The sequence below is a fragment of the Drosophila arizonae genome, chromosome X (assembly GCF_054131065.1).
Source record: "Drosophila arizonae isolate 15081-1271.41 chromosome X, UAZ_ARI_1.0, whole genome shotgun sequence".
Taxonomy (NCBI): domain Eukaryota; kingdom Metazoa; phylum Arthropoda; class Insecta; order Diptera; family Drosophilidae; genus Drosophila; species Drosophila arizonae.
In genome coordinates, this window is record NC_142927.1 from 30,259,875 (window position 1) to 30,286,168 (window position 26,294).

At 41.8% G+C, this 26,294-nt stretch overlaps 1 protein-coding gene and 1 long non-coding RNA gene across 12 annotated transcripts in view; one reads left to right on the forward strand and one right to left on the reverse strand.

The window, feature by feature from the left end:
- Positions 1-26,294, reverse strand: part of sdt (MAGUK p55 family member stardust) — an 84,601-nt gene that overhangs the window by 14,745 nt on the left and 43,562 nt on the right. For 5 of the 11 annotated variants that reach the window (XM_089475770.1, XM_089475769.1, XM_089475771.1 and 2 more), the window contains 6 exons: positions 21,794-23,110; positions 21,355-21,602; positions 6,010-6,230; positions 5,806-5,897; positions 4,268-5,506; positions 1,667-1,915 (listed from right to left, as the gene is read on the reverse strand). In XM_089475770.1, the coding sequence (XP_089331896.1) occupies positions 1,667-1,915; positions 4,268-5,506; positions 5,806-5,897; positions 6,010-6,230; positions 21,355-21,602; positions 21,794-23,110 (3,366 nt within the window). Of the gene's footprint in view, positions 1-1,666; positions 1,916-4,267; positions 5,507-5,805; positions 5,898-6,009; positions 6,231-9,657; positions 9,788-10,873; positions 10,981-21,354; positions 21,603-21,793; positions 23,111-26,294 lie in introns of those variants that run through there. The other 6 variants (XM_089475775.1, XM_089475776.1, XM_089475773.1 and 3 more) reach the window with 5 other exon arrangements.
- Positions 17,833-19,896, forward strand: LOC149268133 (uncharacterized). The gene is made up of 2 exons (XR_016271073.1): positions 17,833-19,180; positions 19,305-19,896. It is a non-coding gene; the product is annotated as an uncharacterized LOC149268133 (long non-coding RNA).

The following is a 26,294-nucleotide window of genomic DNA, read 5'->3' on the forward strand; positions in this document are numbered from 1 at the left end:
CCCCCGACCGCCCCCATCCCTCGCCCCCTCTCACCCACTACTCACTCTGCTATCCCTTTTCGCATTAAGTTAAAAGTGCGGCGCACAGAAAAAGTTGTTCAGCAACTTTTATTCACGCTTCTCCCCGTTACCCGTTACCCATTATCCAAACCTCCCTCCCTTCCCATTGGGCCACCCCCGCTCTCCAGTGACCAGGCGCGCGCGCTGCCTCGTTTGCATTGTCTTTGTGCGGTAAACTTTGTAATTGTTTTACTGGCTAAGAGCAGCGGCAGTTCCTGCTACGCAGATGGTTGAGTTTTGGTGCGCAACAGTTTGAGAGCAACGGCTGCATTGGTTTGCCATGCACTGGGCGCCACTTGGTCAATGGTCAATCACCAACAACCGAAGCAGAAGCAGAAGCCGAATGTCGAACCGGAAGCGTTGCCATAGCCGCCGTCAACAGCGTCGTCCATTGTCGCCGAGGCAAACAAAGCTGCTGCCGCAGTGGGCGGGGCAGGGTTAACATTCAAAGGTGAGCGTGCGGCATGCGGCGTGCGGCGTGCGGCATGCGGAACTGTTGCCACTTGCTGTGCATGTTAAATGACGCTCTGCACTCGACTGTGACGACGCGTCGCCTCGTTCAATGTTTCCCAATTGACGTTGCTTTTGCGCACAGTTTGACAGCCATTGCGTTCTCAGTGGAAAACTTTGACCATTTTCGATCGCTTCAATGGGAGTGCGATAGTTAAACGGCAAAGTGGAAAAGCTTTGAATGCACATTGAAGGAGAGAGAGAGAGAGAGAGAGAGAGAGAGAGAGAGAGAGAGCTGCGAGTGTTTGTTAGGGTATATCAGTTCGTATATGGAATACACATTCATTTGCATACATACATATGTATACTGTAAGTACCACATTTACAATGCAATACGTGTATATAGTCACACCCCATTACCCCATTACACTTATTCTAGTTGATATTGATTTGCTCAACTTAAGCTATTTAGTGTAGTATAGCTCTACAATACGTCAATACGTCAGTTACTTAATAGTCTTTCATAGTATTAGTATTCACATTCCTTCATAATCGATATTTATCAATCTATAGAATTTAGAGACTTGATGAACACATGCTTATCTTTGCCTTGTGTATAAACTATATGTTCTACAAAACGAATATACCCTGTAGTAGTGCATATGGGGGCTATAAATAATATAAACGTCAGTCTATAGAATCAACACATCATATAAATCGGATTAGATTATCGGCAGAGTAAGATATAATTGTAAATACACTGCAAATAATGGAAATTATTTTATAGATTATTTTAGTTGACCCTTTTAAAAGTTCTAAGTTTGACTTATTCATAAACCAATATGGAGTTAATTTCAAATCGTAATTATGTAAAGAAAAATGATTTGTTGCCTTTCCTGTATTGCTTAGATACACAGAGACGTTCCGCTACAATCAAAAGAACATGCCTACAGTTTGACAGTCACTGAACGAGGCTGGGCAGTCTTGCGTGGCTGATTTGCATAGCCTAACAGCAGGCGCCAAACGAAAATCAAATTCGAAATTTCATGTTGCATACACAGAATGAATCTATGTGTATACACATACATACATAAAGAACTGTACATACACATATATATAATCGTTTACATATGTATATTTATTTTATTTTGCTCACCTGATATTTTCTAATGCTGTCCAATTGCTCGAGCGTTGGCGCCACAACTTGCGCTATTTGCTGTGGCTGTGGCTGTTGTTGTTGTTGTTGTTGTTGCTGGTGCTGGTGCTGATGCTGAATGGCGCTGCCATTGCCGGGTATTCGCCGGTCTGGCAGCTGTGGTGCTGGGGCGCAGTTAATGAGACGTCCATCCTTCTCGATGCGCAGATGATCACGAGGCGGTGGCAAAGGCTTCGAGTTGCCATTGAGCTGCACATAGAGAGAGAGAGAGAGAAAGAGAGAAGAGTTGGGGGAAGAGCAAAATGAAACAAAAATGCATTACTTTGGAATTATAAATTGTTTTTTGTTGTCTTTGCGTCTATGTGGATGCATGCATGTATTGATGTCTGTGTCTGTATCTCTGTGTGTGTGTATGTGTGTGTGACAGAGAGAGCGAGATAGATAGCGAGAGTAATGCACTTGTATGGATGTTGTTGATATTGTTGTTGCTGCTACTGCTGCTGCTGCAGTTGCTGTTGCTGGTAAATGTTGCTGGGTCACATTCCATTTAATTAGAATTTGCAGCAAGGCATCGTCAGTTTTCTTGTCACTTCTTCTTTTTATTATTATTATTATAATTTTTGTTTATATAAATATCACTAAATGCCGAGTTTCGTTTTACTTGATTTTACCTTTGTCCACTTCAGCACTGCAATTTATCAACTTCCCTGTTCTATTATCAATAAATTGTGTTTAAATTATATAGATACACACGCACACACACACATACATATATGTATATATATATACAGATGAACAAATATATACATGGACACAACTGCAGTACTACGAAGTCGGCAGGGCGTGGCATTGGCAGAGCTCAGGATTATGTTACTAACGAGAGTCGAGCTCCAGCGGCTGACAACCAAGGAAATTAGGCCAGACGCAGAGACGTTGCCAACGAATGCCAAAGGGCGTAAGCGGAGCCTCAGTCAGGAAGGAATTAAATTAAAAAGCCATAAAAGGAGCAACACAGAGAAATACAGCGAAAGAGAGAGAGAGAGAAAATAAGAGGCAGAGCGAAGCAGAGGAGAGTAGAGGGGGGCACATAGAGTTAGGTGAATGACTTGGACACCGCACACTAGATGATGGGCCATAATAAGCTGGAGCTCATAATTAGTAATAGCCCGTAAGAGAGATAGAGATGATGAAAGAGAGAGGGAGAGCGAGAGAGAGTAAGAGAGCGGGAGAGGGGATGGGAAAGAAACGGAAAGAACAACGAATTTTGCTGGAAATAGCAAAGATGCAAACCTATAGCCAGAGCGCTCTGCAAATAGAGCTTATTAGCTATGAGCATAGGCAACAATGCGTATACATATACATACATATACATATGTATATTCGGCCAACTACTAAATCATTAAATGGAATACCAATACGTATAACGGTAAAAGAACCAGATGAATCGCTTTGCGACAATTAACACTAATTGAGGCAATTGCATTGAAACGAGTTAACTTAGTGTATATATATACATACATATATACATATGTACATACGCACACATACATATACACGAATACGGTATTGCATTTAATTATTAAATAGTTCGCAAAATCTACTAATTGACTTACGGCTTACGCAGTTGGATTGTTTTACACTCTAATTGCGCAATAAACAAAGTTTGCAAGTTATAATGAAAGGGATTGTATAACCCACATTTTATATATATATATATGAAATATATATGCATATTACGAATCGACTTTTTTAGGAGTTCACACATTGAAAGGCTCTGTGTTGGCCTATGGGTTATATTCAATATGCATGTATATTGATAGTAAATTCTGTTACAGTTTTACAGTCACTGCAGCATCAACTCCCCTAGTTGGCTAGCAGAGTATCGCGCAGTCAGCTCAAAGGCAAGCGAAGCTGCTTTTGCTGAATGGCTTCACAAATCAGAAGACGAAACTTTTATAATCAGTCAATAAATTTATCGATATTTGAGATGAACGAAAAGCAAAGGCAAAATTGCTCAAGCTACACAGAACAAATTATGAACAGAGATTAACGACTCTGGCAAGGGTTGGAAGAAGGAAGCAAAAGAGAGCAGCTTGCGGAAATTGCAGCGGTAAACGTGGCAAGTTGTCGCCGAGCAACAGTTGCTGCTGTAGCTAGAGCAACTGTTGCTGCGATATGTGTGAGAAGCGACGGGGCGCAGTTGCAATGCAGCGGAAATGCTGATGAAATGCAAATTGCTGCTGATTTATGTCATAAAATGGCAGCGAATGACGCGCGAAAGCCAACTGATGTGACACAGAGAGCCACAGATAGAGAGAGAGGGAGGGGTGGGGGGAGAGAGGTAGATAGTGAAAAGGAAAAAGAAAACTATGCTGCTTTAAAGGGGGCTAATCGAGTGCTTTGTAAGGAATGTCGGTCATGTTGCTGCTGTGCAAGGCAATTGCTGCTGCCAGCCAACTGGGCAAATTACGTGTGGTCAAACTTAAACTAGGACAGAGATAGACATACTAAGAGAGAGAGAGAGAGAGAGAGCAGGCGAAGTGCGACGTGGAAATTGAATAGGTTACTAAATTGGAAATACTATTGTGGTTGTTGATATACCTCATCAGCAATACGCTTGCCATCGCCAGCAATGGCGGCAAGGGCACCGCCAGCAGCAGCAGCAGGAGCAGCAGCAGCAGCAGCAGCAATGGCAGCTGGCGCAGCAACAACCACGCCCAGCGATGAGAGCGTCGTCTGCGCCGTGGATGCGTTCGAGGAGCTGGCATTCGAGAGCAGCGAGCCGCGCGATGATAGATGCGCCGGCGGCGGGTAGCGCGGCGGCGCCTTGACCATCTCAATGAAACTATCGGGCACGTCGACGGGCAGCTCGCGATGCTTGGCCTGCGGCAAGAGCAGCTGATTGCCGGCTGGCTCATAGCCAGGTGGCGCCATGCTCAGATCATCCGGCATCGTTGAGCTGCTCGCTGTGGATGCTGCAGCGCTGTTGATGTTGCTGCTGTGGCTGTTGCTGTTGCTGTTGCTGTTGCTGCTGTGACTGTTGCTGCTGTTGTGCATGGAGCTGTTGCTGCTGCTTCGTGTGCTGTTCAAGGAGTTGCTGTTGCTATTGGGCGTCACGGTGGCGCTGTTGCTGTTGTTATTGGTGTTGCTGTTGCTGTTGCTGTTGCTCGTCGTCAGTTGCTGCTGCTGCTGCAGGTGACGATAGGCAATTGTCTCAAAGGTTTCCAGCGTCTGTTTGCTCAGCATATCATCGAAGCTGTTCGACGATGGCGAGCTGTCGCCCTTGCAGTAGATCTCATCCACCACGCACAGCAGCTCGACGGCAACATTGTTGTTGCTGTGGCTGTTGCTGTTGCTGTTGCTGCTGCTGTGATTGTTGCTGCTGTCTATTGCGGCTGGCTTCTTGTAGCTGGGCATTTGCTGTTGCGCTGTTTGGGCGCCTGTTGTTGCTGCTGATGTTGCTGCTGCCAGTTGCTGTTGTTGTTGTTGCTGTTCCGTTTGCAGATCGTTTTCATAGTTTTCGATTTGTTCCAATTTCGTTTGTTGTTTTTGATTGTATAAATTTTGTGTCGCCACATCGAGTGCAATTGTTGTAGTTGTTGTTGTTGTTGTTTTTGATGAGTGTTGTTGTTGTTGTTGATGATGATGTTGTAGTAGTTGTTGTTGTTGTTGTTCATGTTGATGTGAAGAATGATATGCAACAATTAACAATTTGTTAGCATGATCATTTTTAGTTTTAGTTGTTTTCTGGGTGGTGTTGTTGGTGGTGTGGTTGGTGTTGGTGGTGCTGGTGGTGGTGGCGATGATGCTGGTGATTGTTGTGTGGTTGGTGTTGTGTTTCTGTGTGGTGGATGATGCGTGGTGCAGGTGGTACATGTGAGCAATGCAATGTGAAATGAAATGAGAGGTTGTGTGATTGTGTGCTTCAGTGGTTGAGTGAGCTAGGCGCATGCATTTTGGGTGTGCTACGTGTTTATTGTGGTTGTTGCTGTTGTTAGTGACTATTGTTAGTTGTTGTTAGCGACTGTTGCTGGTGCAGGGCAATGTCTATTGTTTTCTTCTTTTATTTCTAGTGGCTGTTAGATTGGGTGGGGCAGTGGCTAGTGGGCGGTGGGCGGTGTGCGGTTCGCTCTGCTTACCTGTGGCGGACGGGGCGGCGGATACCTGGGTGGCGTCTTGTTGCGCGCTATAAACGTGTCGGGGCAGTCGACGGCCATCTCGCGATGTGGACCTGCGGGCGGATAAATCCATTTATTATAATGTGGCATGAGGCATGTGGCAGGTAGCATGTGGCAAGTGGTAGCTGAGATAACAGCTAACAGCTATTAGGTGGCTTGGCTTACCGTTATCTTGATTGACCGACAACATGGTCAGCATTTCCTGATCAATCTCCCTAATATCACTTGAGTGCGAGCGGTAATGCTGCTGCTGCTGGTGCTGCTGCTGTTGCTGCTGCTGGTGGTGCAAATGGTGGTGCTGACCGCTAATGTAATCATCCGGCAGACATGGCTTCAGATCATCGCCATCAATGACCACAATGCTGGAGCCGGAACGTCGACGTGGCCTGCAATGACAGCAAAAGAGCCAAGTTAACAAAGCTCGCCACAGGAAATGCCCACGAATAGCAATTCTCAAATATCTATCTTTTATATATTAGCTATTCTTATTCATATTCTGTACATTATATAGCTCAAGTCACACCTCATTTTTGTCTACATAAATACGAGTGTGTCCCACAGTGAGTCACCGAATTTAGCAGGTAAACGCCTCAAGACCTTCTGATTCACCTCGCCTTAACAATAATAAATTGAAATCAGTACATCGAGTTCAACAGTTCGAGTTCAATACGAACTCCGTTAAACTGCACAAAGCTCTAATTACGTAGTGGGAAGTGGAATGCTATTGAAATTATCGCCACTTGACTACCTAAGTGATTATAAATAAACTATCTTTATTATTATTATTATTACTGTTATTATTATTATCGTTATAAGCTTACTCAAATCAAGCTGAGCTTGAGATAAGAAAAGAGACGCAGACACATCTTAAGGACTGATGAGGAACGTAAACTTTCTAAGCGTTAGCCAACTGCTTTAACATGCAAGGCAAACAGGTCTATAAGTAACCCGGGAACAACATAGAAGCCGATTATAACTCAGCTTAAAGCGTTTGTACGGTTATTGCGACGCAAGGTCGGGTGCCTAGACAAAGTTATATGAGTAAACTTATATGGCTATAGCATCTTTAGGACATAAGAATGGTTCCTTGAGTGTTGCTATAACCGGATTCTGCTGTATATAGTACATGAGTAGAAAAAGAGGTCAAAGCTATCGATGAGAAGAACAGTAGCCATAAGGGAGTCTTTGATGGAACGCAGATACATCAGAGTCCATAGCCTGTCGCTCAATGCTGCAATGATAACATTCAACTTAATAGTGCTAGAGCGCAACTAGATATTGTATATCGGGCGAAACGGAGGTATGTCCAGTGCAGTCGATGCGAAGCTGCCTACCGAAGATGATTCCTTTATCTATCGGTGTGATACAAATGCACTCGGATCATAATTACTTTCGAAATAACCCAAGTAAGATTGGGAGAACTGCCGAATCCAGTTGGGAAAAATACTGGGAATAATTTTCTAAACTGTGAAAGTAGGTCAAGAGAAAGGACCCACCGACGGATAAACTAAAGAAGAAACTATAGAGACAATAGAGCAAAGGCGAATCCGACATGGACAGGAGAAGGGTTCCATTTTGAAGCTTGACTCTCAATCAAGAAACCAAAAATCAGTGTCATTATAAGCATTTGTATTATCCTCATTATTGTTCATAATATTATATGATTGCTATCATTATTAATACTGTTGGTTTGTATTTATTATTATTATTATTGTCATAATATTTTTGGCATGATCATTGTCATCTATATATGTATATATGTATATAATGCAAATTTTTACGTTTCATATCTTATCATCAATCGAACACCTGAAATCATATTAGTGTTACTCAGTTGTGCACTGTATTCAGTCGCTTTGCAACTGTCAATTAATAAGCTAATGAATCTGACTGAAGCATGTCTGAGGCAACACTAGGCGGGGATCCATATTTAATAAGGCCTGTGGCTGCCAAGCGGGCCCAATAGGGACTTCATTTCAATTAGTGGGAAATCTTTAAGCGCCGAGCAGAGGCCAATTCTAGCTGCTAATGGGGGAAATTAAAGTGTGTGTCATACGTATGAGCCAGGCTGAATAATTAATGCAAATTAGCATAAGACTAAAGCATTCCAGATAAAGCGCTTAACAGGCTGAAGCCGGGCCAAAACTTTGCTCATTGAGGGAGACAGAGATTTGCTTGCGCAGTTGATGGGGCCGGCGAATATTTATCTTTTTATTTAGCGATGGGTGGGGGATAATAGCCGAAACGACGTAGGATATTTGTGAAGCCTTGAGTGAGCGTTAGGCAATGCGGGGTCAAGCCGAGCGAGGAGAAATCAAAGTCAATTTTGATTTGGCCTGCTTGCCACAATCTGAAAAACATTGTCAGCTGGTGAAGTGTCAATTTCCTGATTGCGGCTCGTCGTCCGGCTCGACTTCTATCTCACAAGCTGCATTCGCTGGAATCGACAGCATCCCCAATGGCAAATCAATCAGCCAAGCGTCTCCAGAGGCACGAATCGCAAACCATGCAACACGTCGATGGCCGATTTTGTGGTCAGGTTTCGGTTTTGGTTTCGGTTTCGGTTTGGGTTTGGCTTTGGGTTTCGGCTTATAGCTCGGCTTTTTCATGCGATGTGGCAGGTAGAGCCTGAGCTTGAGCCTGAGGCTGAGGCTGATGCTGAAGCTGAGGCACCGTGGCAACAACTGACATGGCAACTATGCCACCTCGCCACGTCTTCAATTTGTCGGCCAAAGATTGGCTAAATATTTGAAATGCAATTGTTGATGGCTGCGCAAATTCCTTGCCACATGCACAGTGGAATATGCATCAGCGGATCGCATTTCCCCAGTTAGTTCCTCTTCCCAATGTCAAGAATGTTTTTGTTTTTCTCACTTCGTGCTGCGTATTTCGTTTGGTTTATGTAATGCATGCTGACATTTGTATGGGCGAGCGCACTTCGGCCCACGAAATACACACACACATACATATGGATATGCATATGCATATACATATGCATATGTATATGTATATCTTTATGTACGTAATGGCAGCGTGTTTTGCATACGAAATGCGAATGTCTATCTAACAGATATATGATATGCATAATATATAGACATGTGCACAACAATAGTCGCCGGCAGAAGATGTTTCGATTACACTGTCCGACACAACTAGGCGAGCAACAAGGGGCACCTCTGCTCAAGGCTGATTTGCATTTGGAATTGATGTTTAGCAAGAGTTTTTGTAGATGTTTGAATTTAATCTTATCTCTAACCTCCTCTATTATAAATGATGGAATCTCCTCCTTTACATGCTGGAATATTTGATTAGGGAGTTTGAAGGGAAGGTGGTAATAAATATAAAAATGCGATAAATGATAAATATCGAATTAGTTCCATATTATATATATATATAAATTAATTAAAAATCTAATAAAATTCTTAACACGTATCTAGTGGGCCTGTTTAACTAACTACGTATATATAGTATATATAATACAAAAAGTATCTACAAATTATTTCTACATATTTATATACTGCATTTAATATTTAATTTAGCTTTAAAAGTGCAATCGCATTCAATTGCTGTTGCACAGTGTAAACAGTATGAGACGACTCAGTAAACACCTATGCATAGATTCGATTGTACATAGCGATACATATGCATGCACGTGATAGATACAAATGTATCTTGTGCTTGAAATGCAGCAGTTGAATATTTAGATTCAAGCCGGAAATATTTGTTGGATTGAAAAAGTTCATGAAATCGAATTGAGTCGAGTCTCCTCTCTCTGTCCAATACACCCAACACACCCAATACACCTCCACTCACCATTGCTTCAGGATGCGCATTTTGCTGTTTGTTCTTTGTTTTGTTTATGTCGTTGTTGTTGCTCGTTGTTTGTGCGTTCGCTATGCTTGTCCTTCTCCTGGACCGTGGCACATTGCATTTATTTCAAGCGCTGTTCAAACAACAAGGCGCACACATAACAAAAAAAAAAAAATAAGAGCAAAATAAAAAAAAACGTTAAAAAAATGTTGCTGCGCATGCGCGCAATACGAAACGGGCAACAGGAAAAAAAATCAACAGCAACAGAAAATATAATACATATATGTATGTATTCGCAGACCAAAAGCAATTGCATTGCGATTATTGCTGTTGTTGTTTTTGTTGTTTATTGACCAAGGTATAAATTACGACAGCAAAAAAAAAAAAAAAAAAAAGAAAAAAAAAACTGTAAAAAGTTGTTTGACCAATTTCTCAGCACTTTCGAAAGAAATTTTCGCTGTTGTCGTCGCTCGTTGCTTTTACGGCTGCTGCAGTAGCCATTGACGTTGCATGTTGACCACACACACACACACACACACACACATACACGCGTGCACGCTACAGACACACGCACACACTCACATACAGACGGACGCACACACATTCACACACACACGCATAGCGCATAGTTTTTGCCACCGTTTTTTTGTTTCACTTGTTCAAACATTTCAATTTTTCAAACAGCAACAACAACAAAAGCTTGAAGGCATTCAGTGATCTGGCAACGCTGTTATGTGTAGCACTACAGTGCAACTAAAGCAATTGCAAGGTGCACAAAAAGGAGAGTAAGAAGAAGAGGTAGAAGAGGCAGATGAGGTAGAAGAGGCAGATGAGGTAGAAGAGTAACAAGGCAAGTTGAGCAAAGTAGACAAACAGATTTTTGTAGCAAACTTTGTTTGACTTGTTCTATTGAGATAATTTGTTGTTGTTGCTTGTTGTTAGTTGCTTTTAATTACAATTTAATGAGCTCTAAGGAGCCCACGAGCACACACACACACACATGGCCAATGCTAGTCAGTTAACGGTGAACCGCCAAAGAAAACAACGAATCATTGTTGTTAAAGATTTATCGTGATTTGTTTCAGGATGTTTTCTTTTCGATTTTTTTATTTTTTTTATTGTTTGCCGGTCAACAGTTGGGTTTGTTATTAATATTATTGTTGCTGTTGTTGTTGTTGCCCGTTGTTTTTAAAGCGCGACGCGTCCACGTAACGTTTACCTCTCTTTGCGAACAAAGTCAGCCATAGACTGAAAAACTAAAACAGCGACTGCGACTGCGACTGCGGCTGCGGCTGCGAACTGCGAACTGAGCTGACTGAGCAACGAAACGCTGGCTCAAGCGCAAGCAATCGAGAGAGCGAGCGTCGCCAGAGAACACAGAGCAGAGAGCAGAGAGCAGAAAGCAGAGAGCGGAGAGCGGCCAAGCATGGTGTACCTGTCGGCAGCGCAACGCAGCGCAGCGCAAGTGCAGCACACTCAAAACGGGAAAGTTTTGCTTTTTAGTTTTCTGTATTAAAGGATATGTGCACACACACAGGCGAAGAGAGAGAGAGAGAGAGGGAGAGAGACATACACAGAGACGCTCACAAGGGGCGCACAAACAATAGCTCTGGCAAATTGCGCTAGCTTCAAGAGTGCACACAAACAGAGAAGTAAAAGGAATAGGAATTTTGAGCAAAAGCAAAACAAGAAAATGAAGATGACAAGAAGAAGCAGCAGGCAGCGACAGCGACAGCAGCAACAACAACAGAACGAGCAAGCGGAACGTTAAGTAAAGCAATCGAGCAATTGACGCCGACGCCGATGTCGACGCTGACGCTGACGCTGACGCTGACGGCAAAGGCAGGTACCATGCTCTTGTGTATACATACAAACACACACACGCACACATGATAGTGCTGTTTAGCCTGTTGTTAATGCCCTGCAGCATACAAAAGAACAAAAGGTGCGCATGGGAATGTATGAGTGTGAGTGTGTCTGTGTGTGTGTCGTGACTCAACAGTCAGCTATGTATGTCTATACGCTGCGACTGCGGCCGTTGCCCAAAGGAGCTCCAGCAGCAGCAGCAGCAGCAGCAACAACAACAACAAGTGGGGCTTATTGGCGCGCGCAGCTCTAAAGGCTGGGCCTCACAGTGCAAAGCTGTGAGCCAGCAATAAAAGATGCCCAAAACTGATATACACACACGCACACAAATACAAGGGGTATATGTGCATACAGTCAATGCGTCTCTCAATTCTCAAAAAGAGGGAGAGTGAGAGAGAGTGTGTATGTGTGTGTTGAGCGGACGTCGGCACAGGTAAAAAAACACTTAAAGCATTGACGGCTAGAGCATTTCTATGCTACCAAATCACTTACACTTACGCACACACACACAAACACACACACATGCCTAATGGCAATCAGGCCCATATATTAGTACTTTATTCAGTGTTGCAGATCTGCGACAAGCTCAAAACGTAATTAACTGTCTATTCATGCAGCCGGCTAATCCCTCCACTTGACATGCTGCCGCGCTCTGCCGCCTTCTCTGCTACGCTTGATCCTTGCGTGCGTTTTGGGCACTTCAGCTGGCTGCAGTTGCAGGCAAATATTTAGCGTCTATGCCAAAAGCGACTAAAAGTACAACAGGTAAAGAGGCAGGGCCACAGCAACAGCAACAGAAAAGCTAAACAAAACAAAGCGCAACAGAACAAATAAAGCAAAACAAAAGACAAGCCTCTGTCGCTGTCGCTGTCGCTGTCGCTGTCGCTGCCGCTGTCGTAGTTGCTGTCACCATCGCTCTTCCAGGTATCTTCCAAGCATCCTCTAAAGATACAATCAACAACAACACAGCACACACTTAAGGTGTGTACCTGTGTGTGTGTGTGTGTGTGTGTGTGTAAGAGGGTATCGCATATCACATATCCATGTGTTGCCTGTCGGGCATCATTTAGGCCACCTTAACGTGTCTCCCGTAGCAATGGCTGTGACTACGACTGCGACTGCGACTGCGACTGCAACTGCGGCCCAGTTGCTCAGAGTTATTATAACGGATTTATCTCAAGTTGCAAGAAGCAGCAATGCACACAAACACAAACACTCACACATGCACATGCACATGCACATGCCGAGCGACACAAATATGATTTCATTTTACATTCTTGAAACTTTTTGCGCTTTACTTGTTTTTGCTTTTTATTTAGTTTATTCTTTCACAACTTACAAAGTTCACCTCACACACGCTCTCCCTCTCCCGCTCCCATTCCCTCTCGCTCACTCTCTTTGTCTCTCTGCCTCTGCCTCGCTGCACGCTCTCTTTGCTCTACGCTTGCTGCGCTGCGCTCTATTGCCTTAATGTTTTACGCTGCCTGCATTTGACGTCAACGTCGCCGTCGCCGTCGCCGTCGCAGTCGCTGTCACTCCCTCTGCTACTGCAAGGGCGTTTGCTGTGTTGTTGCTGTTGCTAGCTTAAATTTTGGGTTTATAACGACAGGAAATTAATATTTTAATTACACTGTCCGCTGCATTTACTTTACGTCTCTCTGTCCTCTTCTCTCGCTTTTGTTTCCTTTTCCTTTTCTGATTTTTCTTCTGGTTTTTGGGGAAGCTAACAGAAATGCCGGCAAACTCTAATTGATTTTTCATGGGTCCATGGGAAAGTGGCCAACACGTATTAGCAGCAATAGCCGCCACAACAACAACAACAACAACAACAGCGCAGCGGTCGCCACCTTAGCGGTCCTACCCCAACGGTTCGCTTTGGGCATCGCCTCAAAAATGCTGCGCTTGCGCGTGCTTCGCATGCCAAGCGGACCTCGAGGCTGGCTGGGGCCTGGACAATAACATGCTCAAAACATGGCTGGCATGCCTGAGCCGCAGTCCGAGCCAGAGCCATAGACAGAGGCAGAGGCAGAGGCAGAGGCAGAGACAAAGCAGAGATAGAGATAGGGGCAGAGAGTGAGCCAGTGCTCGACAGTGGGCTGGAAAGACATGCGCAAAATTCCAAATAATAGTTGGAGAGGCACAGTTTAAGCGGCACATGTTCGGTGCATATGGCGCAATCGCAATTACACTGAGCGAAAACACACGCAATTCGCATTTGGTATTTTGTGTCTACGTTTAAATACTCTTACCGCTCCACACTTGAATACTAATTACTGTGAATATTTTTAAAAAATTACATATTTGAACGAGGCTCCAAAATGTATTACGCAATTTATAAATATATAATCTGTATTATGAATCGAAAATATTTCCCCAAAATCATGTAGAGACAACTAGCTAAAGCTTTTAACTTTTAAATATCAAGATTTTTGTTTTCAATAGTTCTGAAAGTTTAAAAATCATTTAATTCTGCGTATTTTTCAAATTTAAAATTATTGAACATTTTGGTAATATTCAAATACGTTTTAGAATTGAACTTGTAAAACTTTTCATAAAGTTTCCTCAAATTTTTTAAAATGCTGAAAGTTAAAACAGTTTTGATCATTTAGAAAAGCCCAAAAATTTTAGATGTTATAAAAATAGCTATGCGTTATTAACGAAATTAAAAGTTTAGGTAGTTTTTTCTGTCGAATCTCAAGTTTTTTATTTGAAAAGCTTTTCTATGACATCTTTCGAAAGTTTAGAAAACTAATTTATAAGACCTGGCCTAGGTCAGGTTTATAACTCCAGAGCTATAAACGGGTAAGTTATTCTTTCAACAAATTGACAAGAGTAGGTAAATTAACCAATTACAGAATTATTTTAGACTAAATCATAGATAGTTTGAGTTGCAAATGAATTTTCTGCGAATCGATATATTAGCCCATATGGAAGATTAAGAAATATATCTTAGTTTTGGGATATTTCTATTAATTTTTCAATTTTGTTGTTTTCTGGAGAATTAGAGTTAGGCATAAATATGGAGTTATGGCATAAGAATGGAGTTAGGCGTTAATATATTTAGACATTACAAACCCATGATTAAATAATTAAAAAAATATTTTGTCGGCTTTCTCGAAATATGTTTGATGATATTTTCCACTCACTCACTCTCTCTGCCTGCCTCATTTGCCTGTAAGCTACATAGCCAAAATGCGAATCGAAATCCCAATCCCAATACAAATCCAAATCCTAAGCCCAAAGACAAATGTCAGCAGCATTGTTGATTGTCATTAGATGTCAATGCCAGGCCAAGCCAAACCAAGCCAGGTCCCAATCCATTTCTTTCTCCATACGCTCTCCCCAGCTTCTGCCCCACTCCCCCGCCAGCCTCCTCGTTTGGCTTTCCAGTGCCGCGTCGCACAGTTGCGCCTGCCAAGTGCACAGCAGCAGTCACAGTTAATGCACATTGAACTGCATCATTCGTAGTCGCATTCGAATGACGTTGTCAATTTAGTTTGTTGTTGTACTCGCAGTTGTAGTAGCTGTAGTTGTAGTTGTAGTTGTAGTAGTAGTCGTTGTTGTTGTTGCTGTCATCTTTGTCATTGTCAGTGTCATTATCATCTGCCGCTGATTAGTCAGCAGGTTTTACATTGCGGCACTTGTCGAGCGCCCCAGACATTTGAGTGAAATAATGTGCGATATGCCTCAAGGCAGCGAAACATAGATAATGCAGAGGGCGACAGAGAGAGACAGAGAGAGAGAGAGAGAGAGGGCGGCCAAGGAAAAGGTAGATAGAGATAAATAATATAGAGATAAGCTGAAGAAATAAAACGTTTCCTAATGAGCAATCAAGCAATAAGCAAGTATGGAGAAGAAAGGCAAAAACGAAAAGCAAAAATCGAGAAAAATATTGGATATCTTGAAATATTCAATATCCCTAGGAGTGATTTACTGAAATGATGATGCTCATACTGAGCTTGGTTCACTAATTGTTTCTCTTTACAAAGATGCATTTGTATTTGAATAGCCCAAAATGAGTCCCAAAACAACTTTTATACATGGAAGATATACATAAATGTATGTATATCAAAAACTCATTTTTTTATTAAACTAAACTAAATTTATTATTAATATTTTAATACTATTAATATATTGCTATAAATAATAATAATAATAATAATAAAATTATTAATAATAATAATATATTAATTAATTAATGTATCAAATATTCTGAGATACTTTGACGCCCATCCCTGCGGACTTTATCTCTACTTTTCAATCAGATTGGAGAAGCTTGAGCTTAGCTCACATGAGAGTGAGTCTTGATATATGTATGGAATATGTGACGTCCAGGTGGAATTGGAGTTTTCCATTTATAATTGGAAATATCCGAATGTGGAAAGACGTTTGCCATGTCTCAGGTCTCTGCTGAGCTGAAGCTTAAATTTTGCTTTCATATATAATGGCATTATATAGATTTTAGCATCTTTCTGAGCAACAAGTTGAAAATGTGAAGAGCTTTCAAGGAAGGAAAATCGATTTAAAAATTTATAAATATTCAGCACTGGGTGTGGTAAATAACTCGTTAATTAATAACGAGCAGAAAATGAGAGCGCGCGTGGCGCTGGGCTCGAGCAACGGGCATTGGGTGGCAGGTTCACTATGGGTGGCCAGCTGGTGGGCTGTTGCCTGTCGAGGGGCGAATTGTGGTTTGGATAGGTCGATGATGGGCTGCATGCAAGCGAAATCACAACAGAGCCAAAGGCAGACAACAGAGCCATGGACAAGGACACCCACACACAAGCATACATATAGAATATATATATTATATATACATATAATATACTATATATATATATATATATATATATATATATATATATATATATATATATATTTGTATGGGTGTGTATAGACAGATACCTGCAGAGAAGCGTTGCGAAAAAAAAAATTGTGTGAAAAATATGTGCGTTAGCCAAAGGCGAAACGCGATTGCAGCATGGGAAGACGAAGAAGAAGAAGAATAAGTCTGAGAAGCGGGACGAGGCTAAGGATGTCGACGAGGACGAGGCCAAAAGCAGCCAGCTGGAAAACCCAGAGAAGCAACCAAGTAAATAAATAAGCAGTCATAAAAACAACGCACACACACACACTCACACGCACACATACACAGATGCAGACACGCTTAAGACATAGACACATGTGCTGGGTTATTTCCATGGCGCACATGATTTCCATTCGAAGAGGTAGAACACGAGGATGCGAATGCGATTGCAGGAAGTTCCGGAGCTGGCGAAACGGTAATAAATGCTTGGCAAATAGAGAAACAAACAAACAAACGTACGCACACACACACAGAAAGAGAGGAAGATATATATAGAGAGAGAGAGACAGACGGGTGGGAGAGTGAGACAGAGAGCACGAAATACGCACGGCATACAATTCGCATATTACGAATGCAGTTTGACAGGCGCTGAACACGGCTAGTTGGCAAGCCACTGAGCTCTGACCACTATGCATGGAATCAACTCCTAGAACTCATATTTATGCTTTCCACCATCGAGTGAAATGTTTTGAATAATCTGTGAATAGCGAACTGAGAATCTATGGCCTCAACACGTATGTATATAAAGAATCTTGATCTGATCTGAACAGTTTTGCCAACCTGGGACAAATTTTGTTTAGAAATATTCTCTAAGAGAAATTTAAAATGAAAATTTCCGGGAACTTATTTGACAGAATGTATATTATATTGATTATAGAAATATGCGGTTTATAAGTTTAGATAGACCATTGGGCAGTAAAATAGGGAGGGAAAGTCCCCATAGCTATATAGACTGAGCTCATCGTCTTGGTCAAGACTATATATACATTTTATGCGTTGCCACGCCTCTTCTGCTTGCCATACATATTTTTAACAGAATCCGTATAAACAGAACTCCCATTACAGAAATGTAAAGTTTGAAAACATAATGTTTTCCCTTCGATATCAGTCCAGAAAAAGTCTGGAAGGTGGAAGTGGAAAGAAACTCTACTCATAAACATAAATAAGCCTTAGAAGACCTGTATAAACTCAAAATTGAATCCAGGTGTCGCATTGCAAAGCAAATTTGCTGCCTTTGGCTTTGATTTACTCGACTTTTGCTTAAAAACCAAACTCAAGATACATATAAAGAAATAAAAGATGGCATGTACATCTTATTTTTAATAAAAACATCTGCTGTTAAGTTCTTGAAGAGTATAAGATCCAAACATCAAATTTGCCATATAACAATTCTGGGATTGCTTTGCTCTACTTTGGATGTAGTACCAGACTAATTACCTAAAGAATCTGGATACTTTAATTTAAATGCTGTTTCTAAGCATTTCATATTTTCTAAATCTATATATATAAAAGAAAGTTGTGTAAAAGTGAAGACTGCTTATAACTTGATTTGGGCTGAACCAATTTTCATGGTTTTTGATTTGTTGGATTTGTCTCCGCAACGAGTTTAGTATAGGGTCTTAAAAATACTGAAAAAATTTGCCGAATACTTGAAAAACGCGGTTTTTTCCCCAAATGTTCAAATTTTTTTTATACCCAGTAGGCTTGGTAACAGTGACAGTTTTGACAATAGTGTAGAAGTAAATAAACAAATGTAGTCAGTCAGTCTACGGTCTCCTGACCTCGAGCAGACCTGACTATTCAAAAAAAAAAAAAAAAAAAAAAAAAAATTTTCAAATCAAAAGGAAAAATATTTCAAATCAAAAATCTGCAAAAAATCAAAAGATTAAAACCTGACTGTTCAAAAAATAAATTAAAAATTAAAAATTCGAAATTAAAAAAAAAAAGGTAATTATTAAAAAGTGTATTTTTGGCTTTTTATATTTTCGGACTTTTAAACTTTATAAATATTTCAAATAAAAAATCTGCAAAAATTAAAAAAAAAATCAAAAGATTAAAACCTAACAATCAAAAATAAATAAAAAATTCAAAATTCAAAATTCGAAATTAAAAAAAAAAGTTAATTATTAAAAATTGTATTTTTGGACTTTTACAAAAGCTAAATATCTCGAAAGTTCAGGTATTTGTTTGTCTCAAACATAAATTTGTGTAAATTATTTATATTTATATTTCTCGATTGTTTTATATGGTTTTGTGCGAGGGCAGTATTACTATTAATAAAAATGCCGCGTCCTAGAAGATCTAATCTTTCCCGGCGGACCCATAATGCAATTAGGCAACGGAATAGCGCGAGTCAATTATCTGACGAAGAGCGAGAAATCGCCCGAGAAAGGCTCCGCGTTAGTACCCAGGGAAGAAGGGCCTTAATTCGTGCTTCTCAAAGAGAGGCAGCCCGTGAAATGGCAATAAGAAACGGTTCAAGGATTGATTTGAATCGAGCAGCGTTTCGATATGATTGCACCATTGATTACAGCTTGAATCGTTTAGTTTGCATTGGTCCAATGGACGTTGTTTGCTAGCATTGTGGCGCATTGAAGTTTACTGGTGAAACGCCCGGTTTGTGCTGCCTTAGTGGTAAAGTGACATTGCCATTAGCGGTCACCATAGCCATTGCGTTCCCTGCTTTATGGCGAAACACTAGAATCACGACATTTTCTAGCGAACACTCAAAAATACAATGCCTGTTTCCAAATGACAATTTGGGGCGGAAAATATTGGAGACGGATATTTAAGGTAATTTACGTTAAAAATTTTATTTTCTATGACTGCCAAAAAAAAATTTTGAATAATGTAGTTTGTTAGATTTCTGTAAATAGTGTTTGTAAATATAACTATAACTATGGCTTTGAATTTAAAGATTCAAGGCCAGATTTGCCATCGCATTGGATCATTGCAACCTATTGAAGATGCACAGCAAAAATTCTTGCAAATATACTTCATGGGCAATATGGAAGAACAACTTGACCGGCGTCAAGAAATGAACACAGCTATGAAAAGAGCAATTCTCCATGATTTGCATGCTTAGAAATTTAAACCAACCAAAACTGTGCAATGGAACGCGTTTGGTGATAAGAAAACTGATGAGCAATGTGATTCACGCGTTGATACTCAAAGGAAAATTTAAAGATGAGGAAGTTCTTATTCCTAGGATTCCGATGAGCTCAACAGATATGCCCTTTGAATTTAAACGAATTCAATTCCCGCTTCGTCTTGCCTTCGCCATGACGATCAACAAGTCACAGGGCCAATCTTTGACTATTTGTGGCCTCAATCTAGAAAATGCGTGTTTTTCTCATGGTCAATTGTACGTGGCATGCTCACGTGTTGGCAAACGATCCGCATTATTTGTTCTTGCACCCGACCAAAAAACGAAGAATGTCGTTTACAACAAGGTGCTTGAATGAAAATCCGATTAATAAATTTATCAGTGTATCCCAGCCTGAACAACATAGCTTTCAACAATTTTTTACCTAGAAATAATATAGAGGGCAATGCAACGTTTGCCGGGCCAGCTAGTATTAATATAAATTGATGTTATGATGCAAATGTAATGCATATTTCACAGATAATATCGCTCTGAACACATTTAGTGCGATGCCTGCAGCATAGGCCACAGTTTTTATGTTGTGGCTGATTAGCTGAGACACAGTGACTGTTCAACTGTATGATAAGACTGATATGATAAGATGTGAAGATATTATTGTGATTTAGATTCGTTTCAGAGATAACAATTTAATAAGGATATATTGCACAATGCTCTTCAAATCTGAAGTATTTAACTCGTTTATATGTAAGAGTAGTGATGGCACGATTAATCATATGACAATAATCGAATACTTTGCTTCCATTGGCGATTTACTTGTCTCAATCATTCTAAAAAATAGGCGCCAGGCTTTTCAGTGCCAGCAGAGCGTGGACGCTAGTGTTACGAAAAAAGAGAACAGATCGACCATCACATATCTTTCGAAGTTATTGTTTCTAAATTCTAACCTAATCGATAAATATTTACACGTATTTTTAGTTAGTTTACAATACAATATCTTTAAAATTATTTTTTATAAATCATTTAATTAATCGATAAATTGAAATTAAAAATCGAGCATTTTAAATGAATCATTATTATTCAATAATCAATTAATAAATTGTGTTTGGCATTACTACCTAAGAGTATAAAAATCATAATTATTAAGAAATATTGGGTTTAGTAAAACATGTGTGAGTCGGAAAACATTCTATATTCCCACATATATATCAACCTATTACGTGTTCTCAGTTTTAAAAGATTAGAACCTCCAATTATAATATGGAGAAGCCGTTGGACCTATCAAGCTAAAAGATGTACCCGATTTTGCAATACATCTAAATAATTTTAAGAACTAAGTAGAATCTTATTCAGTCGCCAGCATCTGACTGCAATGTTTTAACTAACTAGGGATCTATTAACTTTCGGTCTTTTGACTGTTTATCATAGTTTTATTTCAAGTAATTGATGCCAACTGAGCATGAACATGAACCGAAATGCAGTTTTCTTCTACAGTGTTTCGATTTTGTTACTTATTTCAGATAAATTAAATCAAGTTTTAGTTGTATAGTTCATGAACCAGTTGTTAATTGATACAAGTTCGTGGTACTTTCTTTAAAAGAATTTGCCTACTTTGGGGCGCTTAGCTTATGAACTAGTTCCCAATATCTTTGTAACCAGTTTTTTTTAGTTTTTGACGATATTTATTCTATATCACATATCACATATATATTTTTGGAACTAGTTCATTGCAACTTAAGTTTAGTTTAGTTTTCTTTGCCTGTATTACTTTACGTTCGCTGACAGAAATTAAATCTAATTTGAGTTGCATAGCTTTCTGGAACTAGTTGTTTGTGACTTAACCGGAACCAGAATTCGGACTTACCGTGATTCCTGTCGCAGCAGTTGATCGCCAAGTAAGAGTTCAGTTCTTCCTTTTGATATGCTACTTGTGGGACTATTTGGCTGCTGTTGCTGTTGCTGCTGCTGCGGGTCAAAGGGCAACTGTTGCTGGCTGCAGCTGCTGCTGCTGCTGATGCCAGCTATTGGCAGCGCTGCAGTTGTATTGTACGGCTGGCCAAGGCAATCGCTGGACTGATGCACAGTGATGTCATCATTAAGCGTAGTTAGTAACTAAAAGAGAGAAAGAGAGGGGGAGAGAGAGACAGGAAGAGGGGGAATAGAGAGAGATTGCATTAGATAACGAATTAAGCACATGAGCCAATCAAATCAAATCAAATCAAAACAAATCATAATGAAGACAAGACCAGAGACATGCAACAGTTGCAACTTGAGCAACAGCAACAGTTGCTGTCGTCGCTCACCTCTCGTCGCGGTGGATACAAATTATTCGATATTAGTAGATCACAATTTTTTATAGCGGACGCTCCGATGTTGCTGCTGGCGCAGCTGCTGATGTTGCCTGATGTGATGCAATTATTGCTATTATTGTTGTTGCTTAAAAGTAAATGTTGCTGCTGCTGCTGCTGCTGCTGCAGTTGGCTGGCGATGTTGTTGTTGTTGTTGTTGTTACTCGTGTTGCTGTTGTGCTGCTGCAAGTCAGCAAACGCCTGCTGCAGCTGTCCACTGGATATGGCCGTCGAGTACTCCGTTTTGGGCGTTGTCGTTCCATGCACATGGCCCTTGCCCATCCCTGTGCCATGTCCCTGCCCCTGCCCTTGCCCTTGCCCTTGCCCATGTCCGTGCGCCGGCAAGGCAATCTCGGCCGCCGTCACGATGCTCGTTCCGCCAGTTGCCAGCGGCGATGTTGAGGTCTGGGCATCGACAAAGTGGGTACACCCCGCACCACCCGCACCACCTGCACCGCCAGCAGCGGCACCAGCAACAGCATCGCTGCCCAGCTGCAGCGGCGACGGCCTGTTCGCTGCCTGCGTCTTCGTCTGCGCCTTCCGCTGCTGATGGATCGCCGCTGTGGTCGACAGCGTTGCGGCCGCAGCGGGCAGCGTTGTTGTTGCTGGCAGCGTTGTTGTCGGCAGCTGAGCGTGCTTGTTGTTGTAGCTGATGTAGGTGATGCCGCAGTAGTTGGCACCATCCACATCATCGTCGTCGTCGTCCATGTCCTCGTCGTCCACCTCCTCGGCCAGGTGCTGCAAGCTGCTGGCTAGCAGCGACTTCGCCTGCAGCGGCTTCCCAGTGGCCGCAGCCGCTGCCAGTTGCTGCTGCAGCTGCTGCAACTGCTGCTGCTGCGCCTGGCTGGTCTGATAGATGTGGCCGGTCGCGCTGCTCGTCTTGTTGCCCGCCGGTGGCTGCTTGAGCGCTGCCGCCGCCGCAGCCGCTGTGGCCCCCACAATCGCCGCCGTCGTCGAGCTGCGCTCAGCACTGCGTTCGGTGTTGGCTGCTGCTGTGGCGGCAGCAGCTGCTGCCGCTGTCGCCGCTGCCACGGCGGCGCTCATAAGGGCCGCCGATGGCGCTGCCGTTGGCGTCGCTGTCGTCGCCGTTGCCGTGGTCGGCGCCAACGAGGGGGCGCTGATGGGGCCGCCGGCTGTGGCCGTCGTCATCGTGGCGCTGCTACAGGTAATTTGATTGCTGCTAAAGGACGTCACATAGATGGGCGTGGTCTCGTTCAGGAAGCTGAGATCCTGCTTTTGGCTGGTCGTGGTGCCGCTTTTCGTTTGCTGCAGCTGCGTGTGCGACGTCATGGTGGAAATCAACCACAAATTGAGAGAGTAAAGAGAATTTAACGAGTTATGTGGATGAATAATGAAAAGAGATTGAAAGACAGAGACAGAGAAAGAACAAGAAAATGAAGAAAAAAGATAAATGAAGAGAGAAATCGTAGAGAGAGAGAGAGAGAGAGAGTGAGTTAAGAAGAGACAGACACACAGAGAATGTGAGAGAAAAAGAAAGAGAAAGAGAGAGAGAGAGAGTTAAGAAGAGACAGACACACAGAGAATGTGTGTGAGAGAGAGAGAGAGTGAGTTAACAAGAGACAGACACACAAAGAATGTAAGAGAGAGAGTGAGTTAAGAAGAGACAGACACACAGAGAATGTGAGAGAAAGAGAAAAAGAGAGAGAGAGAGAGTTAAGAAGAGACAGACACACAGAGAATGTGAGAGAGAGAGAGAGAGAGAGAGAGAGAGAGATTAAGAGATATGGGCAAGGCAAAAGAGAGGATGACAGGATTAAAATACCAATTTCAAGAGAAGACACAGGTAGGTAAAAGCAAAAAGAAATAGATTTGTTGATAATCACAAGATTTACTTTAAAAATATACATATATAACTACTTAACTACATATAATTTGAAAGGACTTTTGCTGAAATGTATTCAATTTAAAACAAAAAATCAATAGAAAAGTAAACAATTATTACGGTAGAACAATCTAACGACTCTTTATATATCGATATTTACATACATATACATATTTATGGGTATATAAATGTATATTAAATATGAATACCAGAAATAAAAGGCATAGCTTGGCTTTTTCCAAGTCGTAAGCAACCAAACCGATAAATATCGATTTAACGCATTTAATGCGAGGTGCGCACAAATGTTTGTCAAAGTCAATTACTTGACGTCGACGGCGCAAGTATGGGAGATATTCTAGGCACGCCGTCTCCTGTGATGATTGTCGACCGTGCCGTAGACGATAAAAGCGCGCATGGGGCGTTACGTATATATATTTAGGCGCACACATAAATATATTAAACGCTGCTGTGATCCTTTATTCGCAAATGCAAATCAATCAACATTTCATTAAAATGAAACCAGCGAAAATAATCCAAAAGGCAAAAATGCCGGGGCCCAAGCGCTGGCTTTTGCGTTGCCTTTTGCTTTTGCTTCGGCTTTGGCTTTTGCTTTAGCTTTGTGTACGTCCCAGAGCTCTAAATTTAATATGCATTAATAATGTACGCCTACAGTAAAAGCCAGCGAAAGCGTCAGCATATTCTCAGTGCTTAAACTCTGCATAAAGAACAGATTGATTCAATATCGATAATTATCGATAACTTTTATTTGTACAAAAATAGATGTAAAGTTTACTTAAGACTGGTCTCCAATCGAATGAAGTGACGTGGAACGAAATGGAATCAAACCACTTGCTTGAAAAAATACTCAAAACAAACGGGAATAACACACCTTTCGCATATATTTTATTACATAATTTCACAGTCTCAATGGTTTATGAAACGAATGGAATGGAGCACGTGTAGATCCTCCGTATAGAAGTGGAATTAAATGAAACCGAAACACGTTCAGCAATGCATAATATTTGTGGAATGAAATGTGATGAAACAGCAATGGGGCACATTGCCGAGCTGCCTTGCTTTAGTCACATATCAGCGAGTGCCTACTGTAGCATTTAGAGGCTTTTGTTTGCATGTGTCACAGGCGTAGGTGTGCCTTGGCAGCGCTGTCTGCCTTGCCTGCGTGGGCTGGCAACAAAAGGCGTCCACAGACCCAGACCCATTGGCCGCACCCCGGCGCATTGCAGAGCTGGCTGAGCAATTAGCCTGCGCCCGCACAGTTCCTGTCAAACTGTATGCCAGAGACAGCCGAACAAGTCCCCAAGTGGGCAGTCGAACGAGCCTGCAAATCAAAAGTCTTTAGTTGGCATCAGGGCTAGCTGCGTGCTTTGCTCATCTGATAAATGTCAACATCGACCAGTTCCGTTCCCTACACCAATTCACGACTTCACATTCAGAGCACTTCCGCTGCTCCGCATCCGCCGCAGCAACAGGTGGGGCAGCAGCTGCCAAACTGTGAGGCTGCCCAGCCACGCGGATGCAAAATACACACACATATGTACGTATGTATAGGTCTATATGTAACAACTAGATATAGATATAGGTATACCTATATATACATATACATATATATATATATATATATATATATATATATATATGTGTGTGTGTGTGTGTGTACTCTAATCTGTATTGTGACCGCTGCCGTCAACAAAATGCTTCACGCTTCGTGCACATTCCACTTGTGCGTTCAATTGCTGCGACTCTCAGACCAATCCATTCGGTTGCCCTGCCCACAAAACTCAAGCCAGCTCAGTTAACTTCAAAATCTACCCGCTGTACCCCAACCACTCCCTCTCCCTGCTGCTCATCTATTCAGTTCTGTCATCAACGTTGCCGTTTCATTCATTCATTCATTCCATTATTTTTTTCCGCTCTCATCCACATTTTATCGGATTATTGACAGTCAAGACGAGCTGCTGGCTCCATATGCGTAGAACTCGCTCTCTTTCTCCCTCTGGGTGCGTATGCGTATATGGAGTGATACGCCGCTCATCAGTCGGCAGCAGAGCACGTCCTGGCAACTGGAGCTCGGTCGATCTGCCCGAGAAGAGGCTGCACTTAACCACTTATCGCATTTCAATCGATTCGCCTGGGCTCCGTTCAGTTTGGCCTGGCAATAACCTATTGACGAGACTTCATTTCGTCGGCTGCAGTCAGCGTCTGTCCCCAAATAAATCGAACCCTGGCGAGCATCGAGCGTACCCGAATCACCACTTAAGAAATAGCACTCAAAGCCTCTCGAATCAAGCCCAGCCAACCAACCAAGTGAAAGCTGATAGATACAGACACCATCTACTTTGTGTGATTGATGATTGATTCAACTGAATTCAATCAAAATCTTAGTTTGCCCCATCTGAAACCAGAAGCGAATTAGGATATGTATTTTCAGAAACAACTTTATACTCCTATTGTATTTTAAGGAACTTTAGGTTTGATTGGTATGCCTTCAAGCCCTAACTGGAAAAAGGCATTTTGGCCTTAAAATTAGATTTGTTGCATAATGCTCCATTTGTAAAGAAAAAAAATCGATAAAAAAAAACACAATATACTGTT